Below are 25,781 nucleotides of genomic sequence, written 5' to 3'. Positions count from 1 at the left end.
ACCTATTCACACGGGCCTGTGTGAAGAGGGCTGTGTGTCAGATACGTGCAAATTAAAAAGGAACATGAGATGAATTTTAACTGACTGTAACACTAGAAAATCCTTGAAAATTCAGCAACTTCAACCAACTATTTATAAGAGGAGAACAATTTGGTAATGGATAAATATGGGACAATTGATTCGTTTTTTAAGTATTTAATGACTATGCTGTTGTGGTGGCTGAAGGTCCAGTTAAAAATTTGAAGAGCTACGCCAGTGGAACGGAATCACCACAGAAAGGCTGGGGGCTGGCACTCCCTAATTCCCGCATACCTCTGGTTGCACTGCTTGGTTTTGACATAAGCAGCCTTTGCTGCTGGGCCTTGCAGGCCTGAGACTTGTAACCATGCTCTGCTTTTATTAAACAACTAGTTGTGAAATCTAACCCAGTGGACATCTTCTGCTGACTTCAGGCTAAATGTTAGCGGTAGCACGTTCAAAAGCACTTCACTCTATTGGAAATCAATGAGGCACCGGTTTCCAAGTCGCTTAAGCCACATGTTTACAAGGTAATTGAATAAGCATAAGGCAGGGTCTAAGAACAGCATGCTCTGGCACCGGCCCACATTGCAGCTACATTGCTTGTACTGATGGATTTCCAGCCTTCGTGGGATCACTTTGGGACCACTGCTACCGCGGATCTGCAGCACGCAAGTCCCTCCTGACTCTACGCACTCCACAGATGGACCAACAGGCACTTTCGAGAGTTTTCTCCTATGTACATTAGTTTCACATATGCAAACAGAATCTGTCAGTGTTGGTCATCTAACGAAAAGAGTATGGGACTTGTATTTGCTACATTTCACTCAAATTATGTCTTCTGAAGAAGGAAGTGTAGGAATGTTTCCATTTCTGAAGGGTTTAGGACTGCAAAAATAAAGTGTTTAATGAGGTACCTGAGGGACAGCCAAAAAATTTCACTGACCTAATTTAAGCCTCTGATTTTTTTTTTTTTTTTTTTTTTCCGCAGCCAGCAGCCTCTTTTCCCTGTGCTTTGCTTCCACAGATGAATCTGAATTCAACATGGGGAAAAAATACGACGTGCACAAAATGGTAACAGATTAGAAATAGCCACCTGGGGAGATGTGATTCAGCCATGTGAGAAGGAAACATGAAATTCATAAACAGTTAGGGTCCCATTTAAATAGCATACACACTTTTGCCACCTGACCACATACAGAGCAGCCAGCACATTTGAGACGTACTTTGCCTAAGAGCAACAGTCTGCTTTGGGAGAGAAGCATGAACAAGTTTTTTGTATGTCTCCCCGATAACATTACTGATTTTAGAAACTACCAGACAGACTGGAGGACGAAGTACCATATTTAGACAGCTTGATCACAGGTCTCAGCAAGACAATTAATATTCACAATGCTTAGTAGACATCGACCTGAGGGGAATAATCAGCTTGAGGAAGACGACTGGCCTTAAGTTTCACTGTGTGAAGGGTGCAGCAACAGGGTGTTACGGCTGAATCTGTGCTGACAACACCTGCTTACTGAATGCTAGCTTCTGACAGGTCAGTGATTTGCAAAATATACAATATTTAAGAAAGGAATTTGATTAGCCCAGGGCAGAGGTTGGCACTGTGTAAAAAAGTGCTTGAGGAGTTTCTGTCAACAGGAAGTAAAGCCTGCTGTGTACACTTTTTCCAAAAAAAAAAAACCCTGCTTTTGAAAAAAACCTAGGGAAGGACCAAAACATTGTGCCTATCCCTTTTTTTCCTTTCTTTCTTTTTTTTTTTTTTTTTTTTTTGATCCTATTACTGCTCTTTACAAAGAGACTGTATTCCTGTGTGCAGATTATATGTCATAGAATGAGCAGTGCCTTCTGAAACTGGGTTACCACTGATCAATTACTGTTGCATTTATTGATGAGCCTGGCTATGACAAGATGCTCTGCGTGAGAATATCTTAGACAAACAGCTTGAGTATTTGGATATTGAAATTAGTTTTCCCTTGACTTGCTATTTCTTTGACTGCATAATTTGAGCCTTCACTACCAATAATTTAATTCTACATCTAGACCTCTGCTGGGCATTATCCCCAGTTTGTACCAGGCTGTGCAGTAGGTTTGCAATAGGAATAATGGGAATAAACACACTTGTGTTCTGCTCAGGTAAAAGGCTATTGCGCTAAGCACCTACATGGTTTAGCTCCTGAAATTATGTTTCTATGGAACTGCCAATCACTTATGTCAAAGTTTTGGTCTTTGTACATAAATAAAATGTTAATGAGATGCTAATGGCAGGTGAAACCCCCTTAAACTGCCAGAAAATGAATAGGAGAGACTATTCAAACTGAAGGACTTGGAAGAGCCTGAGGGATCACTTGTGATGCAAGTAGGTTGCTTTTCCATTAATATTTAAGTGTATTTTTAGGACAAGGACAACAATATTGATACATACCAAATTGAAAATGACAGAACACCTATGAGCACTGCCTTGAGTTTTAATTTTTTTAATGTGTAGCTGCATTTGGTCAGCATTTCCCAGAATTTTTAGGGCTGAATGGGCCATCTGTCAAAATGTGTTCAGAACCGAATTTTGGCAAACAGTATTGCAGCCTGGGAGCTTTTTACTTTCAGAACTTTTAGAAAGATTACCCTAAAAAAAAAAGAAGACAGTTGTTCCACTGGTTAAAGATTTCTTAGCACAATTTGTAACCTGGTTTGATTTTAACTGTTATTTTTGGCAAGTACTTTACGTAGTTATTGACATAAACTAATTGCTTTGGCTATTTTGGAAAGAGCACATTTAAATAACCACAGTACAGGAAAATAATAATTAAAAAAAAAAAAAAACAAAAAAAAACAACAAAACAAACCAAATCCCTTCTTATTGTGAGAATATCTTCAACTATGAAACCTCTAGCTACTTCCTTGTTTTTCTCATTGAATCAGACTTCTACCTGGTTTATTTCAGCTGGAGCTACCTAATCTCAGGAAGTCTTCATTTCTGTTTCATTATTTCCTTATTATCATTCTTCTCCTACTTTCAGCAAAGACATATATGGATTTTTGCTCCATCTCAACCTATCGCAAACTTTTTTTTTTTTCCCTCTAGCATACACCCTCAGTCTACAAATTGCTTTGTAAATTATCACTTCAGGAGTTTCCTATACGGTGAATTTTAATGTCAGAAAATGCAATTCATTCTTAAAAATAATCATTAAACATGGCTTTTTGATGAAGTCTATGGGACTGATGAATAATGCTGTCATCTAAATGCCAGACAGTGACCTATACTCCTGTAAGATAACATACATGTCTCCATCAGAAATAGCAAACATAATTAGTTCCCATGAGCTCTCAGAAATATCTTCCTTTTCTTTTGATAACTTTTGTGATACTATCCGTGAATTAATTTTAAGTGGTTTTAATCAAGGCCTGGATGATTTAATGTAATAGACAGTATTATAAAATAATTTATGATACAGTTCCATAGATGTGAAAATGCATAAACATAAAAGATAACTCTCAGGACAGAAGCAGTATATGAAGTTGGCAGCTCAAGACTGTAAGATCAGGATTTGGTTAAACTCGGTGTATATATATATTGTTCCTTGCACTCCTACCTTTTCAACCTTTCAGCAATGAACTTCAGCAATAACTGATATTGTTACTTCATGGTTATAGATCTACTCCATCCTTGAATGGATTTCTACATAACCCCATAATAATTCAGATATTAAAATAGAAGATGAGGTGGAGGCCAAGACAGTCAGGATTATTCCTCACTACAGTCCAGGATTTGGAGCTTCTAATCTACCTGTGATATTTCTACTGTAATAAAAGACTTGGATGGATATAGGCAAGAAGAGCTCTAAATCTAAAACTAAATCTAAAGCTCTAAAGATGACATCTTCTCTTTTCAGTTGTCGGCTGTACATCTTTTCCCTTGTAAGACTTTTCTTGAAGAAAAGTGCCATTCTCTTATGGTAGCCTGTCCTGCTAAATGAGACTCTTATGCTCTCTCTCGCAGCGATTATATAGGGTAATTCTTTAAACCGGTTCATGTCAAAACCAGCAGACCACAATGTTAAGAGTTGAAACCTTCCTTTTTGTTCTCTGTGTTCTGCAAACGTCTTTCAGTACAGAGCAGTGCATTGTTAATGCAGATTGCCTTGATTTTCCCTGCAGGAGCCTATCAAGTCTCACAAAGCCAGGAGCCCTGCCAACAGGCAAGATTACATTTTTGGCAGTTCCTTCCAGACAGCAGTGAATGACAAAAGCCAAAACGGGCAAAGCTTTGTGGTTGTTGCATTTAGGAGGTTGTTTGTTTGTTTGTTTGTGATAAAACAAGCAGCCTCGTTTCTTGATTTTCATCCAAAGTTTTGCTTGATTCAATGGCCTCTATTGAATCTATCAACTTCCTGACCGAACAAAAGGTCCCCCTGAATATTTTCTTTCCTTACTTTCTTTGTAGGCCATCCTGCAACCCTGCTGATGCTTGAGCTCAGTGACTGATACTGTCAATGATCATTTAGCACCCAATTCCAAAAAGGGACAAAACACAGACATTTTGCCATGGGTTCATAAGCATTTTGTTGACAGTGAAGAATTGGTGAGATCTGAGGTTCTTGGACACCCTTCCAGTCTCTGAACAGCAATGTAGTCTTTCTACCAAGATTAATATATTCTGCCTCTGTCCGAAGATTTTCCTCACTCTCAGCTCCAACTTTCTAGCTGGTTTGTGAAAACATCTCCAGCACCAGCTCACCAGCTTCTCATCCCAGTCCCAGCCCCCTCATCTTTGCCATCTCCCTTCTCCCCCATGCCCCAGTGTTTCTTATGCTGCATGGCTCCATTTTCCTACAACAGAAGTTTTGTTGTCCAGCCTTCCCCAGCCTCCTCCTCTGTTTTTCATTTTCCTCCTCTCATGAGCTGATAGTCCTACCTTTCCCACTTCACCTCTCTCCTGGTATTAGTGTCCTTGTACAACCTGTCCCAGCCCCCCTGATCCAAGCTTCCAGTTTCTCATCACTTCCCATCTCTGTCTTCTCTTGGAGACCTTTAAGATTGTTTAATGAATTTACTAAAGAACTGTGAATGGTAATGAGGCAAACTCACCAAATGAGGCATGCTTTTAGGTTAATTAAGTTGGAGAAAAGTATGACCTGGAAGAGATGATTTATTTCCTCCTGGACCTACAGGGCATTTTCTCCTTCCATGTGATCTCCTGGCCAGAGGGAGCCTGGCCCGGGCCCACAAACCCTTCAAACACAGAATGAGGCAAGGAAACCCTTTCCAGCCTTACCCTGGAAAGCTGGCACTCTAGATTTAAATCTAAGGAGCAGGCTCTTCCTTACATGCCTTATCTCACATGGTGACCTCCCACAGATGGAGTGAGGGGATTTTAAACTTAAGTAGCCCTCTTCCTCAAAATGATTTCTTTCAATACACATCTATTTCCACAATTTTGCATTGTTTCAACTCTTTCTTGTTTTATTTATGGACTGAAATCTTTTGAAAACATAATTTCTTCTGCTGGCCATGTGCTTTGAATGAGACGCAATAAAGCATTAAACAGAGTTTTTAACTGACCAAAACTGTTTAGAATTTAGCTTCTTAAATGGACGAGCATGAGACTAGATTGTGGTCTTATGTACGTACGTCAGGGCAGACATGTTTATCATTTACATTGTTGGATTACATACTTAAAGAAAAAGGGCATAGAGGGCTAGATATCTCCTTGACACTTCACTTGCCATTAAGTCAATATTTCATGAAAATAATTCCAGGTGCTTAAGCATTTACACTATAAGGCTGTATCAAGTTTTAATGATGTTTGGGTGGCTGAACATGTTTGATTAATAAAACTGCCACTTTTCATTACTAATGCTAAGGTTGTCAACTTAGTAAAAACTGAATTGGAAAATCAAAGTTGGAAATCAACAGAGATCTTGTAATACTAATGCTTGAGGCTGAATTTACATGGAATTGCAGAGGGAAAACACTGCATTTTATCAGCAATAAAAACAGTACATGCTCGATTCCACAAACACGGTTATAAAGAGGTGTTCCCAGGTTTTGGGGTTTTTTCCTCTTTTCTTTAAGCATATTTAACTAAAACTGTCATGGTTTAGGCCTGGTTGGCAGCCAACCACAATGCAGCAGCTCTTCTCCCTTCTCCTCCAGCAATGAGAAGGGACAGAGAGCCAGGATTGGGGTTCGAGATAGGACTGGGATGGGGGAAAATCCCCCTTTTATGATCACGAGCAAAAGGCAGACTCATTAGGGGAAGAAAAAATAGAACATACATTTATTACAGACACTAACAACACATAACAGAGTAGGACAGTGAGAAGCATTGCCACATGTTGAGAACACCTTCCCCCCACCCCTCCCTTCTTCCCGGGCTCAGCTCTGCTCCCGATATCTCTACCTCCTCCCCCAGTGGCGCAGGGGCAGGGAATGGGGGGTGCAGGCAGTGCTGCCACTTCCTTCATGTTCGGTGAGGGGAGTGTCCAAAACTTGTTCCTCTTGCTCCATCGTGGTCCCCCTCTCACAGCAGACAGTCCTATGTTGATGCGACAGTTTTTGGCGCCCAATGTGGGGCAGAGGGTTGCGATTTGATAAGGATATTAATTGGGAGAAGTAATGAGCAAAATACAGACTGAACTGTTAGTGGAATGATCTTTGTAATGTCTGTAGTTGTAATTGTGGGGAAGTTCCTTTCAGTCTGGTTTTGCCTTCTCTTTGTTCTGATGTTGGTGTGTATACTGTTTTCTGTACTGAATGTTGTATCTCTTAATTCTTAAATACGTGATTCGCAGAGGCAAGGGGTGGAATGTCCTGGATTGAGTGAATGGTGGCATTTTTTGGTGGCAGGGGAGGGGGATATCGGGGAGGCCCCCTGTGAGAAGCTTCTCGAAGCTCCCCCAGCTCCAAGTCAGCTCCACTTCTCTTTGGGAAATTGAGCCAATCAGCTGCACCTCTGCGATAACCTATTTAAGAAGGGACATGGTGACAGGCAGTCGGACTGGTGAGGAGGAGTTGCTGCAGCTGCCTGAACACCAAGGTCAGTGGAGGAATGGAGGAAGAAAGGAGGGGGGAGGTGTGCCAGAGCAGAGACCCCCCTGTATCCTGTGGGGAGACGGCAGGGCGGCCCCCCCTGCCACCCATGAAGATCTATGGTGGAGCAGACACTGATTTATGGCCTGTGGCTTCTGCTTGGTATAATCAAGGTGCTGTGGCCGAAGAAGGCCGGGGTCTCATGGGAAAGGGTAGCCCTGCTGCTGTAATTCAGTGCTGGGAGGACTGCAGCATGCGGGGGAGTCCCACGCCAGAGCAGCTCGGGAAGGGTTGCAGCAGTGGGAGGGAATCCAGTCGGAGGAAGTTGGTGACCCATGACGGAGCAGTGTGGGGAATGCTGCAGCCCATGGGAGGAACTCATTGCGGAGAAAGTTTGTGGAGGACTGTCTCCTGTGAGAGGGGGACCACGATGGAGCAGGAGGAACAAGTTTTGGACACTCCCCTCACCGAAGATGAGGGAAGTGGCAGCACTGCCTGCACCCCCCATTCCCTGCCCCTGCGCCACTGGGGGAGGAGGTAGAGATATCGGGAGCAGAGCTGAGCCCGGGAAGAAGGGAGGGGTGGGGGGAAGGTGTTCTCAACATGTGGCAATGCTTCTCACTGTCCTACTCTGTTATGTGTTGTTAGTGTCTGTAATAAATGTATGTTCTACTTTTTCTTCCCCTAACGAGTCTGCCTTTTGCTCGTGATCATAAAGGGGAATTTTTCCCCATCCCAGTCCTATCTCTAACCCCAATCCTGGCTCTCTGTCCCTTCTCATTGCCTGAGGGGAAGGGAGAGAGAGCTGCTGCGTTGTGGTTGGCTGCCAACCAGGCCTAAACCACAACAAGAACTAAATGCAGATCTCAACATTTACATATTGCAGCTGAACAAGTAACTCTTTCCTCTCCCTGTTTCTTCCTTCAGTCTACAATTATGTATATCATTTCATGGTTAGTTTTTGCAGTAAAAAAATGTCATAAATACATTTATATTAGGAAACCAGTACATTTAAATCCTATATAGTGAGAATGCTCTCTTGCCTTTTTATGAAGTCATGTAAACTTTGGTAAAATAATTTAAAATATTACATACTGATTGGCTGTTATTTTTACATCGCCCTTAAACTGATGTAGTTACCACACTAGATTCAAGAGAAGAGAGAACATGTTCCCCATCTCCTCTATTTCTTCTTGTTTTCCTGATTTTAGTGGTCTTCCTATAACATATATCTATCCATAGATCACATTTCACAAAGGTGCCTACAAGTAGTATGAACATACAAGACAATCTACCTCTTAAGCAATTTACCAAACCAATTTTACATCATGAAAAGCTGCAGGTGTCAGAAGACAAAAATTAATACTAACAAAAAAAAAATGAAAAAAGAAAAGGAGGAGGGAAGAAAATCTTTAAAAGTTCACTTTCTAATGCAACTCTTTAGAATTAGGTTTGATTTTCTTTTTGATAGAAAGTGATTTGACTATCCAGTGTTGATAACTGGATGTCTCATAATGTGAAGTGGTGAGGAACAGGGTAGGCAAGGGGAAAACAAAGTACCCTGAGGAAAGCAAATCAGGCTGAAGCATTGCTATTTTTACCTATTGTCAAACTGTGAGTAGTTTGAGTCGATTGTGATTCAGAATAGCAGTAACCCCATGATCACAGTCTGCCAGCAGAAAATGACTGGGGACAGGTAAGGTAAATAAGAAAAAGGAAATACCTACATTGGAAAAGGGAAAGCTTTTAATGATGTGTATACCACACTGAATCTTAACTCCTCACTAGGATGTCTTCTGATTGCTTTCAGAAGAAACCTGATGCGCAAATAAGGATCACTAAAGCTAGAGTCAGTTTCTGACTGTTGAATAATTGCATTTATGGGCAATTCATTTCACCTTTGCTCCTCACTTTGATGAACATTTCATGATCTTGTGCAAAATCTAGTTTGTTCTGCTTTTGTCTATCTTTTCCTTCTATAGCAGAAACTCTCTGAGGTAGAGGGAAGCAAGCTGATTGAATTTATTTGCCGTGCCCGTAAATCCTTTCAGAGTTAATGCAATCCTGGAATTTTGCATTGCCTTAAGTGCAAAAGATATTGATCTGTTTTTCTTAAGATAAAAATTCACTACAAATCAAAACTGGGTCTAAGACATTCCATGTGCTGTGGTTTGTTATAGCATTACGATAACATCTTTGTGCACTGTGTAATCAACTAAGGTGGAGGGAGAAAACCAGAAGAGAGACAGCCTTGAGGTTGTGACTGCTAAACAGAAACAGTCTCGTGGACTGCTGTACACCATGCCACTGCAGGAGGAACATCCTTTATTTCCTGCAACTGTGTGTGCATGTCATGCAACCATACAGCAACATTATTCATGTTTCCAGTTGAATTGGTGACAAAAATGTGGCAAGTTTCTGCATGGCTTGTATATGGCACCAGAGAGTGAGCACCATGGATGTTGCACAGAGCAGGCAATCCAGCGGAGATGAGAGACTCTCTAGAGGGAAAAGAGGTGCACTGCTATGCTGCAAAGTGTGGAAGAGCAACCATCAGAGCAGAAGGAAATTCAGGAAGGAGAAGGTAACATTTATGAAGATCCGCGCTGACCTTAACCCTTATTTGATGTAGCGGGTGGCCAGGAGGAATATACTGCCAAGTATGGAAAGAGATCTGCATTGCTGAGTTTGAAGATGGCAATGCTTGACTACCATTACTCTGCTGACTGCAGAGGGCAAGCAGACTGTCTGGAAAGACAACAGCCACCTATGTGATTCAAAAAGTGACATCTGTTATTCCTGAGATTCATGGCTGGCATTACCATGTGATGACAGACATAAAGGAGAAAGCAGTCTGTTGATCCCGCTGTTCCTGAAATACTGAAGTGATCTGATCTTTATATAGACCTGATTCCTGGGAACTTAATCTTTGCAATTGTCCCTGCTCTCACAAAGATCCGCTAATGATCCATGAGTCTTTCTTCCTCCTTAGAATAGTAGAATTAGGTTTTTACAAAAGGGAATCCTAGATATTTTGTCAATGTATTTCTGTCACATTCTAGAACTATTTTCTCATCTTCATATGACTCCAAATTCCAAACAGTAATGTTGGGAATCTTTGATTAACAGTTCATTAATGAGATTTCTTTGAGACCTTCTTCAGATCCCTAGTCCTGCATTGCTCCAGCTCCCCGGATTTCCATGTTGGATTATTTGCGTGGAGAAGTGCAATAAACCATATTGATGTGAGGGATACTGAACACTCCTGAATCCTACTAAACCTATTGCCTGTGTTCATGTCCAGGGTGGCAGATAGAACCAGGAGAAGGTGCATGACCCTCATTAGGTGATGATGGCATGTCTCTGTGTAGGGAAAGAATGTCAAGGTCTGAGCTAGAAAAAAAAAAAAAAAAACCACTAGCCAAGAACAAGGCAAGAGATCTGTGGCCAGTGGTAAAAGAAGAATAAAGGTCTTATCCTAGCATACGTTCAAATGAAAGTAAAAGCAAAGCCCCAAACCTGCATTAATAGAAGAACAGCACTATTGCGAGAAAATGGACTTTAAAGTGTGTAGGAAAAACAAAGAAACTAACAAAGAGTCCTGAAGGCTAGGTGTGGAAAGGCAAACTGGCTTTGACATATTGGAGTGGAATTGGCATAAAACTGGTCAGATTATAAGTGATTGCTACTATTTACAGTGCGTCTGTGGTGGTTTTGATCCAATACCAGGAGCCATGAACTGTACTTTTGTTGACCCTGATCCCATGATTAAAATTTTAAGATTGTAACTAAGAAATGTAATGGGCTAAAGAAGACTTCATCCCCTTTTTCATTAACATATCATTCTCAGACTGACCTTGAGTATTGCCAGGTGGATTTGTTGTTATTTGTTTACTATTTGTTGAATAGCTTTCATACATAATTTAACAATGCAATTATTAAAAAGCCCTTTATGGAATATCGACCACAGCTGCACTGTCTGTGCTTTAACTGGATGACAGCTTTCCCAGATAGGAGTAACAAATTACCTGAAGAACAAAGTGAAACCAAAGTAACAAGAATGACAAATCCAGGTGTTAATGTATTCAAGGATTTATGAACTACATGAATCAAAACCAAGAATGCAATGTAAACATCTTCAACATTTTTCCTTTCTGAATTCTACTCTGAAATGACTTATGGCCTTCTTTACTTACAGAAATTCAGATGAGATAATATGAGATGAAGGTGTTCCTGAAATACATAATGCTAAAGTTACTTCGTTGTCACTGCCTTTCACAGTAGCTTTCTGAAGAAAAGCTGAAACTTATAACAGCATCTTACATCTACTTTATGGGATCAGCTTGAAGCTTACAGTAAGCAGACGACAAATTAATTTTCTGTATTTTTTTCTGAGCCAGCATCAGTACAAAAAACTACTTTGAAACACTAATGATAGGGTTGTACAAAAATCTTACAGTCAAAGAGAGATTATCTCAAGAAAATGGTGGACTGTAGTGTTCAAAATTCTATTTTTTTTCTTCAGTAGCACCATTGATTATCCTTAAGTATGCAAAATTATGTTTAAAATATTATTCAAGATATTATTACTTCCAGAAGTTGCAATGCTTGACATCTGATTTTTTGTCAATTTGTTAAAAAGTTTAAGAAGCAGTGGAGGAAAATGGGCATTTATATGAATTTGGGAACTACAAAAAAATGTTCACAAGTTAACTTATAATGCAATGCTTAATATGGTATTAGTAGGATTGAAACTGTTGCAGGGTGTTATTGTTGGTTCAATCTCAGATAAAACTACAAGAGTAAATTCTTCTTTCCTCAGGATAATGGAGACTGGATGTGGAATAACTGCCAGCAGTGCTCACATTTTAGAAATGGTTTTGAGTATAGGGGTAAAAAAAAAAAAAAAGGTATATTGGCAGTTCAATATCAAAGACAGTCAGAAGTTACTGAAAAAGGAGCAATGAAAAATGAATTGTTTGCTATAACTTCTGAACTTCTCTGGACTTCCCCTGTCCCAAGAAGTTTTTTTGCCATAAAAATTAGAGGGTTTGCACAAAGAAGTTAAATCGACATAAGGTACAATTTTAAGGTTGTGACAATGGGAAAACTTTGTATTATGTTTTAAGAAATCTTCCGTTCCTAGATGATAGGGTATTTATTAGCATCCTGTAATCCTATTCTCTGCACATCTCGCCATGGATCTGCTTATTAAACACATGACGTCAGAGGATGGGATTAAGCACCATTTACAATGGGCCTTGGTCTGAAATGAGTTATGAGGCTAATGCTGAGCTAAAGGGGCTTCTGTTATCTTAGATGACATGGCTAAACCCAAAATTTCTACAGCTGTAAGTTGCAGTGTAGAACGTCAAGACCAAACCAGCTTCCATCTACCTGATTAGCTGCTGGAGGATGTTAACTGTCAGCTCTGCACCTTTGCTAGTGCTACTTGTGAGTTCTGCACCCTTCCTAGCGTTCCCTGAGGGTGATGGAGGGAGCTTTCATCAGCCCAGTGCTGAGAGAACTCTTCCAGGATACACATCATTTCAAAGGGGATGGTCCCACCGCAGGATGCGCCTTTCCTGCTTCCATGTCTCTAGGGACTTCAAGCAGAAAAAGATCACCCGGGCTTGATCCTTGAAGGTTTCTGATGATGCCTGTCCCAAGAGCAGATGCAGCCCGGAGACAGGTTGAGTTAAGAAAAACAAAATGAATTCCAGGTGTGTAAGGCAGGAGCAACCTGAAGGTCAGAATTTGCTGAGGGGATCTTTGCAGGCACTGTGAAAGCCTGTTCAAGGACTCAGATTTTTCACACGTGCTGCTCAGGACATGTCCTTGGAAAGTAACCTCTCTATTAATAGAGAGAAGAATAAGCTGCAACGAGGTTTTCTTCACATTTGCATGTGTTTCTGTCTCTACGTGTTGTGTTAACACAGGCAACATTTACCAAGCGTTCCTTCTTTTGAGGGAAGAATTTAGAAAAACAGACAGACATGCTCTTTCTCAGTGGAGGAATAGAAGAATAAGGATAAAGTAGAGTTTGGAATGGGAGTGTGTAAATTAGTATTACTACAACAGATATTTTAATCAATGTTTCATATTAATAGACATGTGTTTAACAGTATTTTGTTTCGGTGAGGTAGCCTTATAGAAAAATTGGCCAGATGGAGAGAAATTCAAACCAAAATGGACCAAGACACAGATTGAAACTATGATCTGCAAGTTTGGCTTCAGGTTTGCATAAAGATGTGCATTATTTTGAGAGTATCCAGAAGATGTATGGGAATTTCAATACACTTTTAACATCTTTCCGTGCTTCATATCAACCTGCATCTAGTAAACAATATACAAGATGCATTTCCTTTTTCTCTTCAAGCTGCTTTGTAATTCTTCTATAGTTCTTCTACTTCATTATTCCAAGAAAATTTCTGTTTTGAACCAATAGTACTGAAGGAATAACGTGGCACACTGTTTATAGTATGCAAAAGATAGACCTGAAGCTGTGGACATGAAAAGCAGAAAACTCTTCAGATGGTTTTTTTTCACTCTAAGCGCTCCTTCTTGTAGGAGGTCTGCAATTAACTTTGATGCAGACTTGAATTAGAATGTGGGTGGTGGTTCTGTACTTCTTAGATGAAAATCTGTTTTTTATACTTATCTAAAAATATGCTGTTCTCCTTTGGTACAACACTGTGCATTGTTTTGTTTCGGGGTGGAGGGTGGGGGGGAAGGGGTGCTAGAGGGGCAATGTCTCCAGGTCCAAGACCGACTTGAAAGATTTGTACAAGCTAAAGGGAACTTACTGCAGCTGCAGACACTTAAAACAACTAGAACAGGAGTAGCTGTAGATTGTTTCTGTTAAAGAAAGATAACGTAGATGGTATTGTGAAGCCCTTGCATTGGGAAGCAACCTAGATCTTCAACACACCTAAATGTAGTCTTCCGAATGCCAGTCTTTATGGGTCATGCCAGAACGAAAATTTTAATTTCCCTCTCCACTGAGGTTGAATACAAGATGGTAAATTCTGAGAAAGAACGAAAGGTTTTGGAAGAGAGGCTGACAAGAAAACACCCCACTATCATGCAGAATTGCTCTACGTAAGGATATTGTCTGCAGTTCCAGTTCTACCATTGTTTTATATAACAAGGTCTAAAAGGATATTCAGACTCACTTGTAAGGCTCATTTGAGAAGGCAATGTATTCAAGAGGATTCATCTGTTCAGAAGCACAAGGACATCGGCAGAACTTAGTACAAGTGTTCTGAGATACTTATCCAAGTGCCACCTCCCTGTACTCTTGAAATTATTTTACTTCTATGAAGCAATGAAACTCTGGTTCACACCTTCAGTTTGTCTCAAGTTGACTATGATTAACTTTCTCTGATGTAATGTGTGATAGTCTACTTGGTGTCCTCCGCCAAAATTATTTTGTAAACGTCGCAATGCATCACGACTCATGCCAGCCCAGATTTCTGTCCCTGTCAAACCGCCACATCGAAGTGCCAAGGGTTTCACCTCCGGTTCTCCGTGTGATGCTGTGTTAGCCCTGGTCATGGCAGGCTTTCTTACATTTCAGGAATGCTCTCTCATGATATCTCATATCATTACTTCGGTTGCATTTGCTGGAAGGTTTGGAAAGGTGCTAACACTTATTCTTGTACTGTACCATTTTCTTAGCTATCTGGCAGCATAGCTCATAATTGCCAGACACTGTCAGGGAACAGTAAGATGCATATTGGCTTCAGCAGGCAGTGGATGAATCCAGCATCAGGCAACTAACCACGGAAGAGATTTTGGTTCTTGCCAATGTAACTGGAAAGCAGAAGGTGTTGACCGAGATGGAGCTGTTATTATTATGAACAGGACCACAATGTTGTGAATATTAGCTGCAGAAAAGGACCCTAGAGGCAAAGGACCTCCACGACATCATGGAAGAAATCTGGGAACATGACCCCAGTGTGAAAGAATAAAGGCTAAATTTAGAGAGACCTTGCTAGCACATAACTAGTCTGTGCTGAACTTTTCCAGGGTATGCCAAATTAAAATCTAAAAAGGCACTTAACACCTCTCTGTGACATGTTAATAGACGTCCCATTCTGTATCTTAAAATTCTCATTAAGATTGTAGATTTAGCAGTGAATAAAATATAAAATATCCTGTGCAATACTGTGAGTTTTAAATTAAGTACAAATTGCTGCTTGTGAAAGACTTTTAGATAACATTGTAGCAACCCTGCACAAAGGCGAAACCTTCACAGTTTACATTAATATAAAACTTTTGATTGAGTTAACCATAAATCACCAATACAATGGTGTAATGGCACAGAAGTAGGAATAAAAGCGAAAGGTGCTGGAATAGCAAGAGTCTAGAAAGTTGTTCTCCTCTGTGTAAATGCAAAGAGGGTCACAGTTCAAATGTAGTATGTCTTTCCACCCCCATTGCGGTGATATCAGTACCAGAAATTGTATCATCAGTCTGTATTGTAGGCCAGAAAAGCTCAATATATGTTTTGCAATTTGAGTCAAAATAGTCTGTCTACATTGTGTACCGTTTCAGAAGTAAATACAACTTATCTATCCAATTCCGCTTTGTATTTTGTGTATTAAAGACACTCGTAAAGGCATTCTGACTGGAGCCCTGGTGTCTTTTCTATGGAAATACTTCCCTCTCTCCCTACTGTTTTTGCCACCACAGACAGCATGTTACTGCCGTTATCGACGTAGCCAGGCAGACCAAGGGTTGTACATCCAAGGGCCTGGGTATCACGCACGTGGCAGCGCAACTTCTCACTTGGCAATGCCTGGCCACACAGTCATCCTCACGGACCCAATTTTGCCATGACTCTCTGCATCAAGGCAGGGAGCTGGGCATCTCAGGATGAATGCTCGAAAGCCAGCAGCTTACCTCGGTGTCATCTAAGCAGTGCAGGAACAAGTTCAGATGAGAAGTGGCTGCTAGGAAGGCCTCTGTTGCTATGAAGAATTCACAACTCTGTTCTTTTGAACTAAGGAACCAAATCTTTTTCTTAGCCAAACATGAAAGCAACACCAGCCTTCTGCCTTTTACCTGGTGGCTTACTGGTTAGAGCACCAGGACATGCGAGACCAACGTCCCTACCTTTCAAGTAAAGGATTTCGTTAGCCTTCGTGCTAAATTCTGAGGTGGGTTCGCCTGGTTCGTGGCATTGCTATTAAATATTCAATCATTTTCAAGTTCAGAGGAGACCTCAGGCCAGCAAACCCAAGCTCTGGGTTGTGGCTACTGGAGAACAGTCAACCCTGTCCTGGTGAATTATCCTGGAATGGGGAATGTTGTAGGTTCAGCATAAAGCAGCAGGAGATCAGGACTCCATGTACAAAGAGGAGCAACAAATACAACATTGCCAATGGATGAGCGAATGAGGACAGTAATTCAAGAATCTCTTAAAGTTAGACACATACAAAACTTCCAAAATATGGAACTACCAGATAAAAACCTCAAATGAAGCAAAACCTAATGCAAAGACTGTGTGCTTTTTCCATATGATACGAGAATCTTTAAAAAGGACAACTCCAGGTCCTTTAATGAGGAAAACTGGATTTTTTTTTAGGGAAAAATTACTTCCTACTGAAATTTTCCATTAAGAAAAAAATGTAGGCAATGAGTTTTCCACCGTCTAATTTTTTTTTTCACTTTAGCTTTTACCACAAAGTAAAGTTAACTTCCAACCTCTTGCCATTTGCAGTAGTATGGCCTATACAAAGGACACTAAGCTTTTTTCTCCACAAGGCAAAGCTTAAGAATGAAACCAGTTATATATGCAGTTCTGCCAAAATTACAAAATACGGAGAGGAATAATATCCTCTCAACTCCTCTTGTTCTAATCATGTCTTGTACTATTCAGAAAGAGAAGAAGAAAGGTGATTTTATAGCATGTTATACTTAGCCCACTGGTATATCATTAAGCTGAGCTTTCTCTAGCTTCTAGTGACTGAAGAGTTACTCACGTTAAACAGCCAGTTTCAGGCTTCTACATTTCAGGATCTGATCCCAGGCCAGCATCAGGGAAAAGCTCCATTAACTGCAGTAGGCTATTGATCAAGTTATAAATCACTCTTTTCTGAAGCTGTCTTACTATGAGCTTTGTGAGACATTTTTGTAACAAGATGAGCAAGTGCTGAATTTGCAGAGCAATATAAAAGTTTTTGATTCCCATAAGTATCAGTCAAACTTCTAACCAACATAAGAAAATGCTTTAATAATACAAGTATTATTAGTAATCATCTATTTAATTATTGCATTTCTAACCTGAGTGGCTAATGAAAAAATGATGAGAATCTATTATATGAAGTTTACAATATTGGTGCAAGATGAACTGCTGATACAAATACAAATTGAAATTTCTCTTAGAAAAACTATGGTTCATTCTGAACAATTATCATTTGACATGAATATCTTTTAAAAGTCAATACAGCCACTGTTGATTATCTCTGATAAAATGAGATTTGATTTATTGCAAAAGCTGTATCAGAGACAGAAACTCTGTCAACAAAAAGATTATTGCTAAATCTCCTTATAATCAGGCTAGTTTTCTGTTTTCCCATAAATTGGTGTTTATTGTCAGAAAAAAAGTCCTATGATATTCCCTCATTCCAGAGATGATTGCAGTGGCGAGGACTTTCAGTATTATTCTGTTCCTCTGAAAGGAGCCAAAGAATAATAGCCAATTCAAATCCAGGCTGTGTATTTGGTGCTGCACACAAATTAATTTTAAGCTATATAAACATTCTGTATTTAAAGGTGTTACTGGAGTCATATTTCACAATGAACTATGCAAAATGAGCAGGGAAAAAGTAAGAGAGTAAATTCATCAGACGTGCCATGGGTCAGTTCTGTGGGTCAGTACTAGGCACTATTTTCAAGTACTAAGTAGTGTTTTCAACCTATCTGAAGCCCTAAATGGCATTTTATGGTTTTGCACCAGGTCTGATGGATCTCATTAAGGACAAAGTTGTGGAGAAAGCTGCCGATAAGAATGAAAAGATGAGCGAAAGCTAGGTTGGAAGTGGTTGTAGAGAATGCACGTCTGCCTTTGTGAAGGCAGCAAGCAGAGGTATCTTCAGCACTGGAGCAAGAGAGCTGGGCAAGGAGGGCTCCAAGGGTGCATTCCTGGTACCTGCTGGTTTGGAAATGCTGGAGCTGCTGGGGACGACGGCCTACGGGGGCAGGAGGTGCACAAGGACTCTGAGAAGCTGTATGTGGGTGTTGGTGTAGGTGAGGTGAGAAAGCAGAAAGGAGCGTGGTGGGGGGCAACAGATTCTGGTGAAAGGTGGCACCTCAGGCACCAACTGTCCCTCTATGGTTCTGTCTACCGCCTATACAAATAAACTTATGCTCAGCTTCAAGATTCAACGCGGGATTTTAGCTTGGTTCCTAACTCCTTAGGATTTCCTTTTAGATGACAGATTTTTTGAAAGCCCAGACCTGATTTAATGAACCTTGGGAAGAAATGCAAGCACAGTTTGTAGGTTTGCAAGGTCTGAAATTCAGACCACAAATTTCAAGAGCCCAAGGACAGCTATGAGAATAATTACATCTACTTGATACGAAGTAAGACCCAACAGCCATGCGAATGGGTTGTATCTGGAAGTGTCTAAAGGCCAGGGGAGATATGTGGGAACTGAAGAGCCAGAAAGCAGAGCAATGGAAAATTCTCACACCAAAACCATTTTACAGAAGTGTTAGACAGACTTTTTCCGCACACAAATGCTGGACACACAGAAGATATTGTCTGCCATCAGGGGAAGGCAGGTTCTGAGTTGGTGGAATCCAGCTGCCACTCCACTCATGCCAGTTTTTTGGTGTTTTTTTTTTTAAAAAAAAAAAAGAGAAATTCTCTTTCTTCTTTCTCCCCTTCTGCACATTAGGAGTCAGGCAGGACAGGATAAGGGAAGGAGGGGACAGTATTTGGAAGGGAAGGGAGGGGACACTGTCTGGAATCATGGAAAGCCAGAGTGGATGTCTGCTGAGGGCTGTAAACCAATGCCTAGCCATTAAAGCTTTTGAGATTATGAGATACCCTGCATGAAAGAGGCAAAGACCCTGCAGTGCCAGGTAGTTATAAATATGCATTGTTTTCAAACGATGTGGTGCATTTATCTGAATCTGTGGCAACAGATATTACCCTTGCTTTGCATCCCTGTGACATAGGGCTGAGAGCATCATGTAAGCTGAGGTACCTGATCAAACAGCAATTCCAAAATATAAAGCACAATTTAGAAGTCGTATGACAGGCAGACTCCACTAATGGTCACCCATCTGCTGTACATAGGCAGAGGTGTACCTTTTTATGGCAGTAGCTATGGATATTTATTGGGTTTGGGTATTGATGCTTGGGGGTTATTCAGAATGTATGAAACAGTACTTTCTGTCTGGTTCTGTATAGTTCATTTGTCATGATCAGCTATTAAAGTTTTTATGTAGGGCACTTTTATGCTGTTTTTGTTTGTTTGTTTGTTTGGGTTTTTTTCTATTTCTGATGAATTATCTTGAACTTATTTATGCAAAGGCTCCTTTGGACTGCAAAAATCTCTGAGGCTAAAGGCATCTGTGGAAGAACGCAAATAGGACTTGTAAGATGCAAAGAAGTCTTCAAATAAATGAAAATTAGATTCAGTAGCTACAAGGTCTTTGTGTTTATCTAGTAGTGTAAAAAACTGAGTGGTTTTAAAAGGAGGAATAGACTTTTCCTGGGGGAGCTATCTGCAGGAATGTGCAAGCAAGACTACAGCTTACTCCATGAGCTTTACTTGTGGATTCCTTCATGATTCTGTTTTTTTTTGTTTGTTTGTTTGGTTTTTTTTTTTTTTTTCTTTTTTGTTCTCCTTCAAGTGTACTTGGAAAGTCCAGGACTCAGAAACCTGAAGTTTACTGCAAACACACAGAGTGCTTTTAAGGATGATGTTCTCCCTCTCTTTCAGGTTTTCCTGGTCACCCTTCTGTTGGTTGATTTGCAGTTTTGAAATTTGAGAATTTTCTCCTTAGATGCAGTTCCTCTTTTTTTTTTTTTTTTTTTTTTCACAGCTTAGTGCCAGGTGGCTTAGTATTCCCCCTACTTTAATTATCTTTGTCAGCATTATTTGACATTATAGCGGGAGAAGTGCTTTTGCTATAGTATCTGAGTATCTTGCCAGATGGCAGCAGAGTTCTTCAGTACTTGTGAATTAGTTTGACATCACCTGACAGTGAGAGCTTACTTAGGGTATAAGATAAAGGTACATGACCACAACACCAACACAGTGATTTCTGATGTGTATTCCATGTAATCACCATATGCAGCAGGCATTTATCTGGCCATGTTTGTATCTTAACATGAAATTCAAAAAAATCATCAAGAAAAAGTTGAACACCTCTTCCAGATGGCAATGAAAACTTTCTCTGGCTGTCAGATACTTGTAAAAAACTATAGTCTTCTTGCAAAAGTAAAGAACACCATTGTGGCAATGTTTTAAGTCACTGCTGGTTCAAGGCAAGAGATGACAATAGTTCTCATCTTGCTTAGATTTCAGAAATACGCTCTTCCGGACTTCCTACTTGTGTACCTCCGAAATTGCTCTAGATTAACGTAAAGTTTATTTAGGTGTCTGAAAAAGGTTTGGAATGTCTGGGAGAATATGAAATAGCAGAACACTGCTGAGTATTAAATCTAGTGATTTTGTGGTGAAAATGTCTACCAAGAAAGGACTTACGCAAATGCTGGAAGAACAGCAGCGTGTTGCCGCGGGGTCAGTGTGACCTCTCTTCACTGTAGCCAGAACACTGCTAAAAAGGAGCTAAAAAAGGCACCCCTGAGCTGGACACAGGTGGGTAACGCTGTGGCAGTTCTCACAGTATAAGTGAACACACAATTTAGTGAGAAGTCATAGCGTTATAAACCATCAGAAAGGCGTAAGTCAGATGCGAAAAAAGGATGTTGGGGTTTTGAATCCGTCTCCTGCTAGTGGAGGACTGCTTCCTGCAGGACCTGCCCTCATACTTTGCCTAGTCTACTTTTAAATACCTTCTGTAATAGGAGGTTCCATAACTCCCCTTGGGAGGAAGAGATGATGTTTAGTACCTCCCTCTGTCGGGATGCTGCCAGTGGTATCCTGCCTGCTTCCCTTTCCCTACCTCCAACTCCATGCTCTGAATGATTCCCTGCGCAGTACTCTGAGCAGCGCTGCTGATTTTCCTTTCTGCCCCACGTCTGCGAAGGGGTGGCAGCTGGTTGGGCCCTTACGGTCTCCCACCCGGCTCAGAGGGGCCCCACACAGTCCCAGAGGCTAGTCGGTGGGAAGTGGTGTCTCTGGGGAGCAGCCCGAAGTCGAGGCAGGGTTTTTATGCCCATAACGTCCTGGGGGAAGCCTCCGCGCAGCTTTAGTGTAAATCCACCAGAGATTTTTCCATGGCTGACCACAGATTTTCCCATGACAAAACCTGGCATCTCTTTTCTGACCTCCTGTATCCCCGTGGCATGGCTGTAAAGGAGATGGGATACCTGTAGGCAGCAGCTGCCACCTCCCTTCATCATAAATATTCCACATGGTAGGGAACAGCAGCTTTACGTGTCCCTTAATTCTCAAACTTTTTTTGGATAGGGCTACTTCTCTTCGGTAAACAGGCATGTATCACAGCACAGATGTCTCTTTATTCTACGTATTCACATAGACACTCACAGCAGGTAGTCACAGAATTACTTTAAATTTTGACTCTGAGACATATTGCACAGTCCCAGGTGGTTTGTGTCCTGTCACCCTCCCTCCGTTTTGGGAATCCTTTCTCTATAGCATGAGGCAGACTCAAGTTTTTCCACTTTACCCGTTAGTTTCCCCAAGTCCTGGCCTTGGGTTTGCTCCTGACAAATTTTACTGACATGCAGTAAATCTGGCCTTGAAAGCACCTTAAACTATAATATAAAAACAGCCAGAGAGTGAATGCAAATTCAGGTCCATGTGCAAACTCAGGGGGTTTACTTTTTACATCTTTTTTATATATATGTTGACTGAGAGCCCCTTCTCAGACATCTGCTGAGATGCACAACTCATTTTTCTACCTAATAACACCAGATGACAGCTTGACTCATACATTTTACATTGTTTCTTCCAACTTAGTTTCCACAACCTCCTGATAGGGTTGTTTGTTTGTTGTTTTGTTTTTGGTTTTGTTTTTTTTTGTTTGGTTGTGTTTTTTTTGTTTGTTTGTTTGTTTTTTTTGTGTTTGAATAAACTTCAGTTTGCCAACAGCTTACTGCCACTGTGATGTTTGTAGGAGAATAGAAATATGGGATGGCTCCAGTAGGTTCAGCTGAACACTGCTGTTGGGTTTTGCACTCATAAACACGGGTGGGCAGAAGCAGCAATAGCAATAATAGGAAAAACATCATGTCAGCTCACTCATCTTAGTAAGAACTGGGAATATACTAAAAAGAGCATAAGAACTATAATTTTCCTTGCTCCACCTTAACCATTCACTTACTTGAATAAGGCTTCTATAAAAATGGTTTTGTCCCGTGCAAAGGAAGAGTTTAATATATCTGTTTATCAAGACACTGTCATCATCTTAATATGTCTGACGCGATAATTCCTGTTGCATGCTTATTTAACAGTTCTTGATGCAAACTCAGGATGGCATCACTCCAGATGTGAGCAAAGCAGAAAGACCAGGTCTTTCTCTTCTATTCCCCCCATCCCTTCCAATGATCTCCATTCCTGGATACACAGATACTTTAGTGGTTTGTTATTCTGTATTTAGTCAACTGTTATCCACCAACTCCTGGCTCAACTAGTGGGAAATTTGCATTCATGAGAAATTTACGGACTACAAGGATTTGCATCCATAACAGAAGAGAACTTTTAGATGTGCACTGTTTGAAACATCTTGTTCTGCTAAACTACTAGCCCAAAATATTCACTAAATCCTTAGTGACTCTTCATTTCAAAAATTGCTATCCAGTCCTTATAAATACATTGCTGATGTTAGTGGGTGGGCCATCACTCAACAGCAGTAGTGTCACAGATTAATAATTTTTTATTAGCACTATTATTCACAGTTTTTCTAAAATAATAGAATAGCTCTGCTTACATTTTGAAAAAAAAAAAAAAAGAAAAAAAAATTGGCTTTTTCAAAAATTCCCCACCAGTTAAGTAAAAGGTTGATTCTAGCAGGTTCCTTCTGCAGCTGGGAGAAGACTTAACCAAATGGTAATCACGGAGCTTACTGCAGAGTTGTGTATAAAGTTTAGACATTGTTTGGATTTTATGATCATTTCTCCAGTTCAAATAATGCATTCTAGCTATGCATCTTTTTTTCCCCTATGTTGCTGTTATTACAAGAAATAGCAAAATTTCTCAAGAAATAAAATAGGCGTCATTAGATTTTAATTATAATCAATTGGTGAAGTCACTAGCAAAGGTATTTATCAACTAAGAAATAAAGAGTGGTTTTGAAATGTTGAGAAGTATACTAAGCCTGTGGCTGAATAACTACTATTGAGAGTGACTAATTTCACTAACCTTGCACTAATTTAGCTGTGCTCAAAATCTTTCTTTTTAATATATGATGAAAACGTATATCTCAATGCAGGACTAGCTTAATAAACTTAGCTGAGGAATGAGAATCATATCGTAACTGAAAGTATATAACAAACAGCCATGTCAAGTTATCATTTATTCCCCGGTTTGTGAATTTACTACAAGAATAGATAAGTAGTTATCAAAAATCTAGACAAAGTCAACAGTTTTGAAGTCTTCGGTTTAGAGGTTTGAATAGGAACGCTGGCACACATTGAAATCAAATTGCACTAGCATGAAAGCCAACTTGGAACAAGTATTTTGAAATAATTTGTTTTCCAAAACAATTTGTGTCATTCTTACCTGCAGAGGTTTTCACAATTTCTGAAGTATTTCTGAGACCCATAAAGTCAAACTGATAGAGTCTCCAAGATTTCTGGTCAGCAGCCTCCACTGAGTTTTTCCTCCACCTGTAAACCATTTCCTCTTTAGGGTAGCCATCTAGAAATTAAAAAAAAAAAAAAAAATAAAAAAAAAAAAATAAAGTTATATATATATATGTATATCTTAAATTGAATAAAAAAAGGCACTGCAAAACACTATCTGTTCACTGATTTAGAGCTATCTGGGAATACCTACATTTCTGTTCTGATGCTTTCTCAGTGAGTTTGTTGGTATAATTCAGCTAAAGAGTTGTGTGGCACAAAGAAAATTAGTTGGAATACTGTCAAAACTATGGTTTTTCACAACTTTTGTTTTTTCCGATGGAGAAAATTTCTGATTAGTTCTATCAGAAGCAGATCTATTCAGAGATGCATTTGATTGTACTGATCTGAGGTCCAGACACAGAAGTATGCTGCTTTACATATGTCCTGAAAAAGCTGTGCAAACCAATGGCATATATAAAAAAAAAAAAAAAAGGGGAGGGGATGGTGTCAGTGTAAGATGTAAACAATTTAAAAGGACAGATTGTTTTAAAAGTGGCAGTAGTTCTAACGTGGTGTGTGCTACTACTGAAATGAGCTCAGTACAGTGCAAAAATGCAAACTTTTAATTAGTATGGGATTTTTAAAGTGATTATGCCATCATACTATTTTAAAGGCTGTGGTATTTGATGAAACATCACCTGAGCTCTACAACTGAAAAAGCTACTGAAGGTCTTCCTTTATCAGTTTAGCACTCAGTTGTCACAAATAATCCTCACGCAAACCTTTAATTTCCTTTTTGTTAGAGAATGGCATTTTCCAACAAAAGCCCAAGAACAAATCTTCAACCAGCCCAAACCATAATAATAGACCACGTAGGCAACAACAGCATGCCCTTGCTAGTTAAAACTAGATTGTTCTCTAATGCATAATACAATAAATTCTTATTCATCTAATAATTAATATGGTAGATGCAGATTACAAGGCAAATTAAAAGCCTAACAACAACAATTGCCAGTCAATGTAACTCTCATCAGTAATTTTTTTTCCCATTGGATACTGATAAATTTTTATATTTGCATTCTAAAACAACTTCTCTGGTTGTGGTGCTGTTTCCTTGATGTTTTCCTCCTATGAGCGGCCTCTTCATCTTGTTTAAGGTTCCACCCTGTGGGGCCACCGCTGTAAGGTGTGCGTGGCCTCATTTATCCCCCTCACTGACACAGCGTGAGAAGTACCCGCAAGTCCCTCAGTTCTAATCTGTAGAAAAACGACTGTGTGGTAATTCAAAATGCCACGTTAGCGTATTTCCCACCAACGTAAATAAAGAAATAACCCATGAAGGGCCCGACTGGGTAACAAACACAAGCCCTGCCGTTCTCTGCGAGAACTCTTGCTGCCAAGCAGATTTCACTGCCAACTCTGCTGTGCCAGTCTGCGAGGTTCATCTAAAGGTTAATTTTATTTTTTTTTTTGTCTGGCAGATTATGCCAGAGGATGAAGAGGTACCGTAAAAGAAGTCAAGCTTTGCAGGGCCTCCAAGCCTTAGTCCTGAATCCTCTGAAATCTCCTTAAGCCTGGCTCCTATTTGACTGAGACCTCTGATCACATTTCCCACCAAATAATGTCTCCCTCTTAACGGGGAGCCCTACGGTGTGCCTCAGGAGCCTTTTCAAGTTGGCTTCATCCGTGGGGACTCTCTGCTATCTTTTCCCCGTAGCTCAGGGGGGGGAGAAGCATCGGATGGCCTCCTCGCCGTGCGGTGGGTGCTGTG

At 40.2% G+C, this 25,781-nt stretch overlaps 1 protein-coding gene across 1 annotated transcript in view; it reads right to left on the bottom strand.

Annotated features, from left to right (window-relative positions):
- Window positions 1-25,781, bottom strand: part of GABRG3 (gamma-aminobutyric acid type A receptor subunit gamma3) — a 339,341-nt gene that overhangs the window by 28,646 nt on the left and 284,914 nt on the right. Inside the window, exon 7 of the mRNA XM_032982479.2 lies at window positions 23,946-24,083. Coding sequence (XP_032838370.2) covers window positions 23,946-24,083 — 138 coding nt within the window. The remainder of the gene's footprint in view (window positions 1-23,945; window positions 24,084-25,781) is intronic.

The sequence above is a fragment of the Tyto alba genome, unplaced genomic scaffold, assembly GCF_018691265.1.
Source record: "Tyto alba isolate M040663 unplaced genomic scaffold, T.alba_DEE_v4.0 Super-Scaffold_14, whole genome shotgun sequence".
In the NCBI taxonomy this organism is placed as follows: Eukaryota; Metazoa; Chordata; class Aves; order Strigiformes; family Tytonidae; genus Tyto; species Tyto alba.
This window is presented reverse-complemented; position numbering and strand designations above follow the sequence as displayed.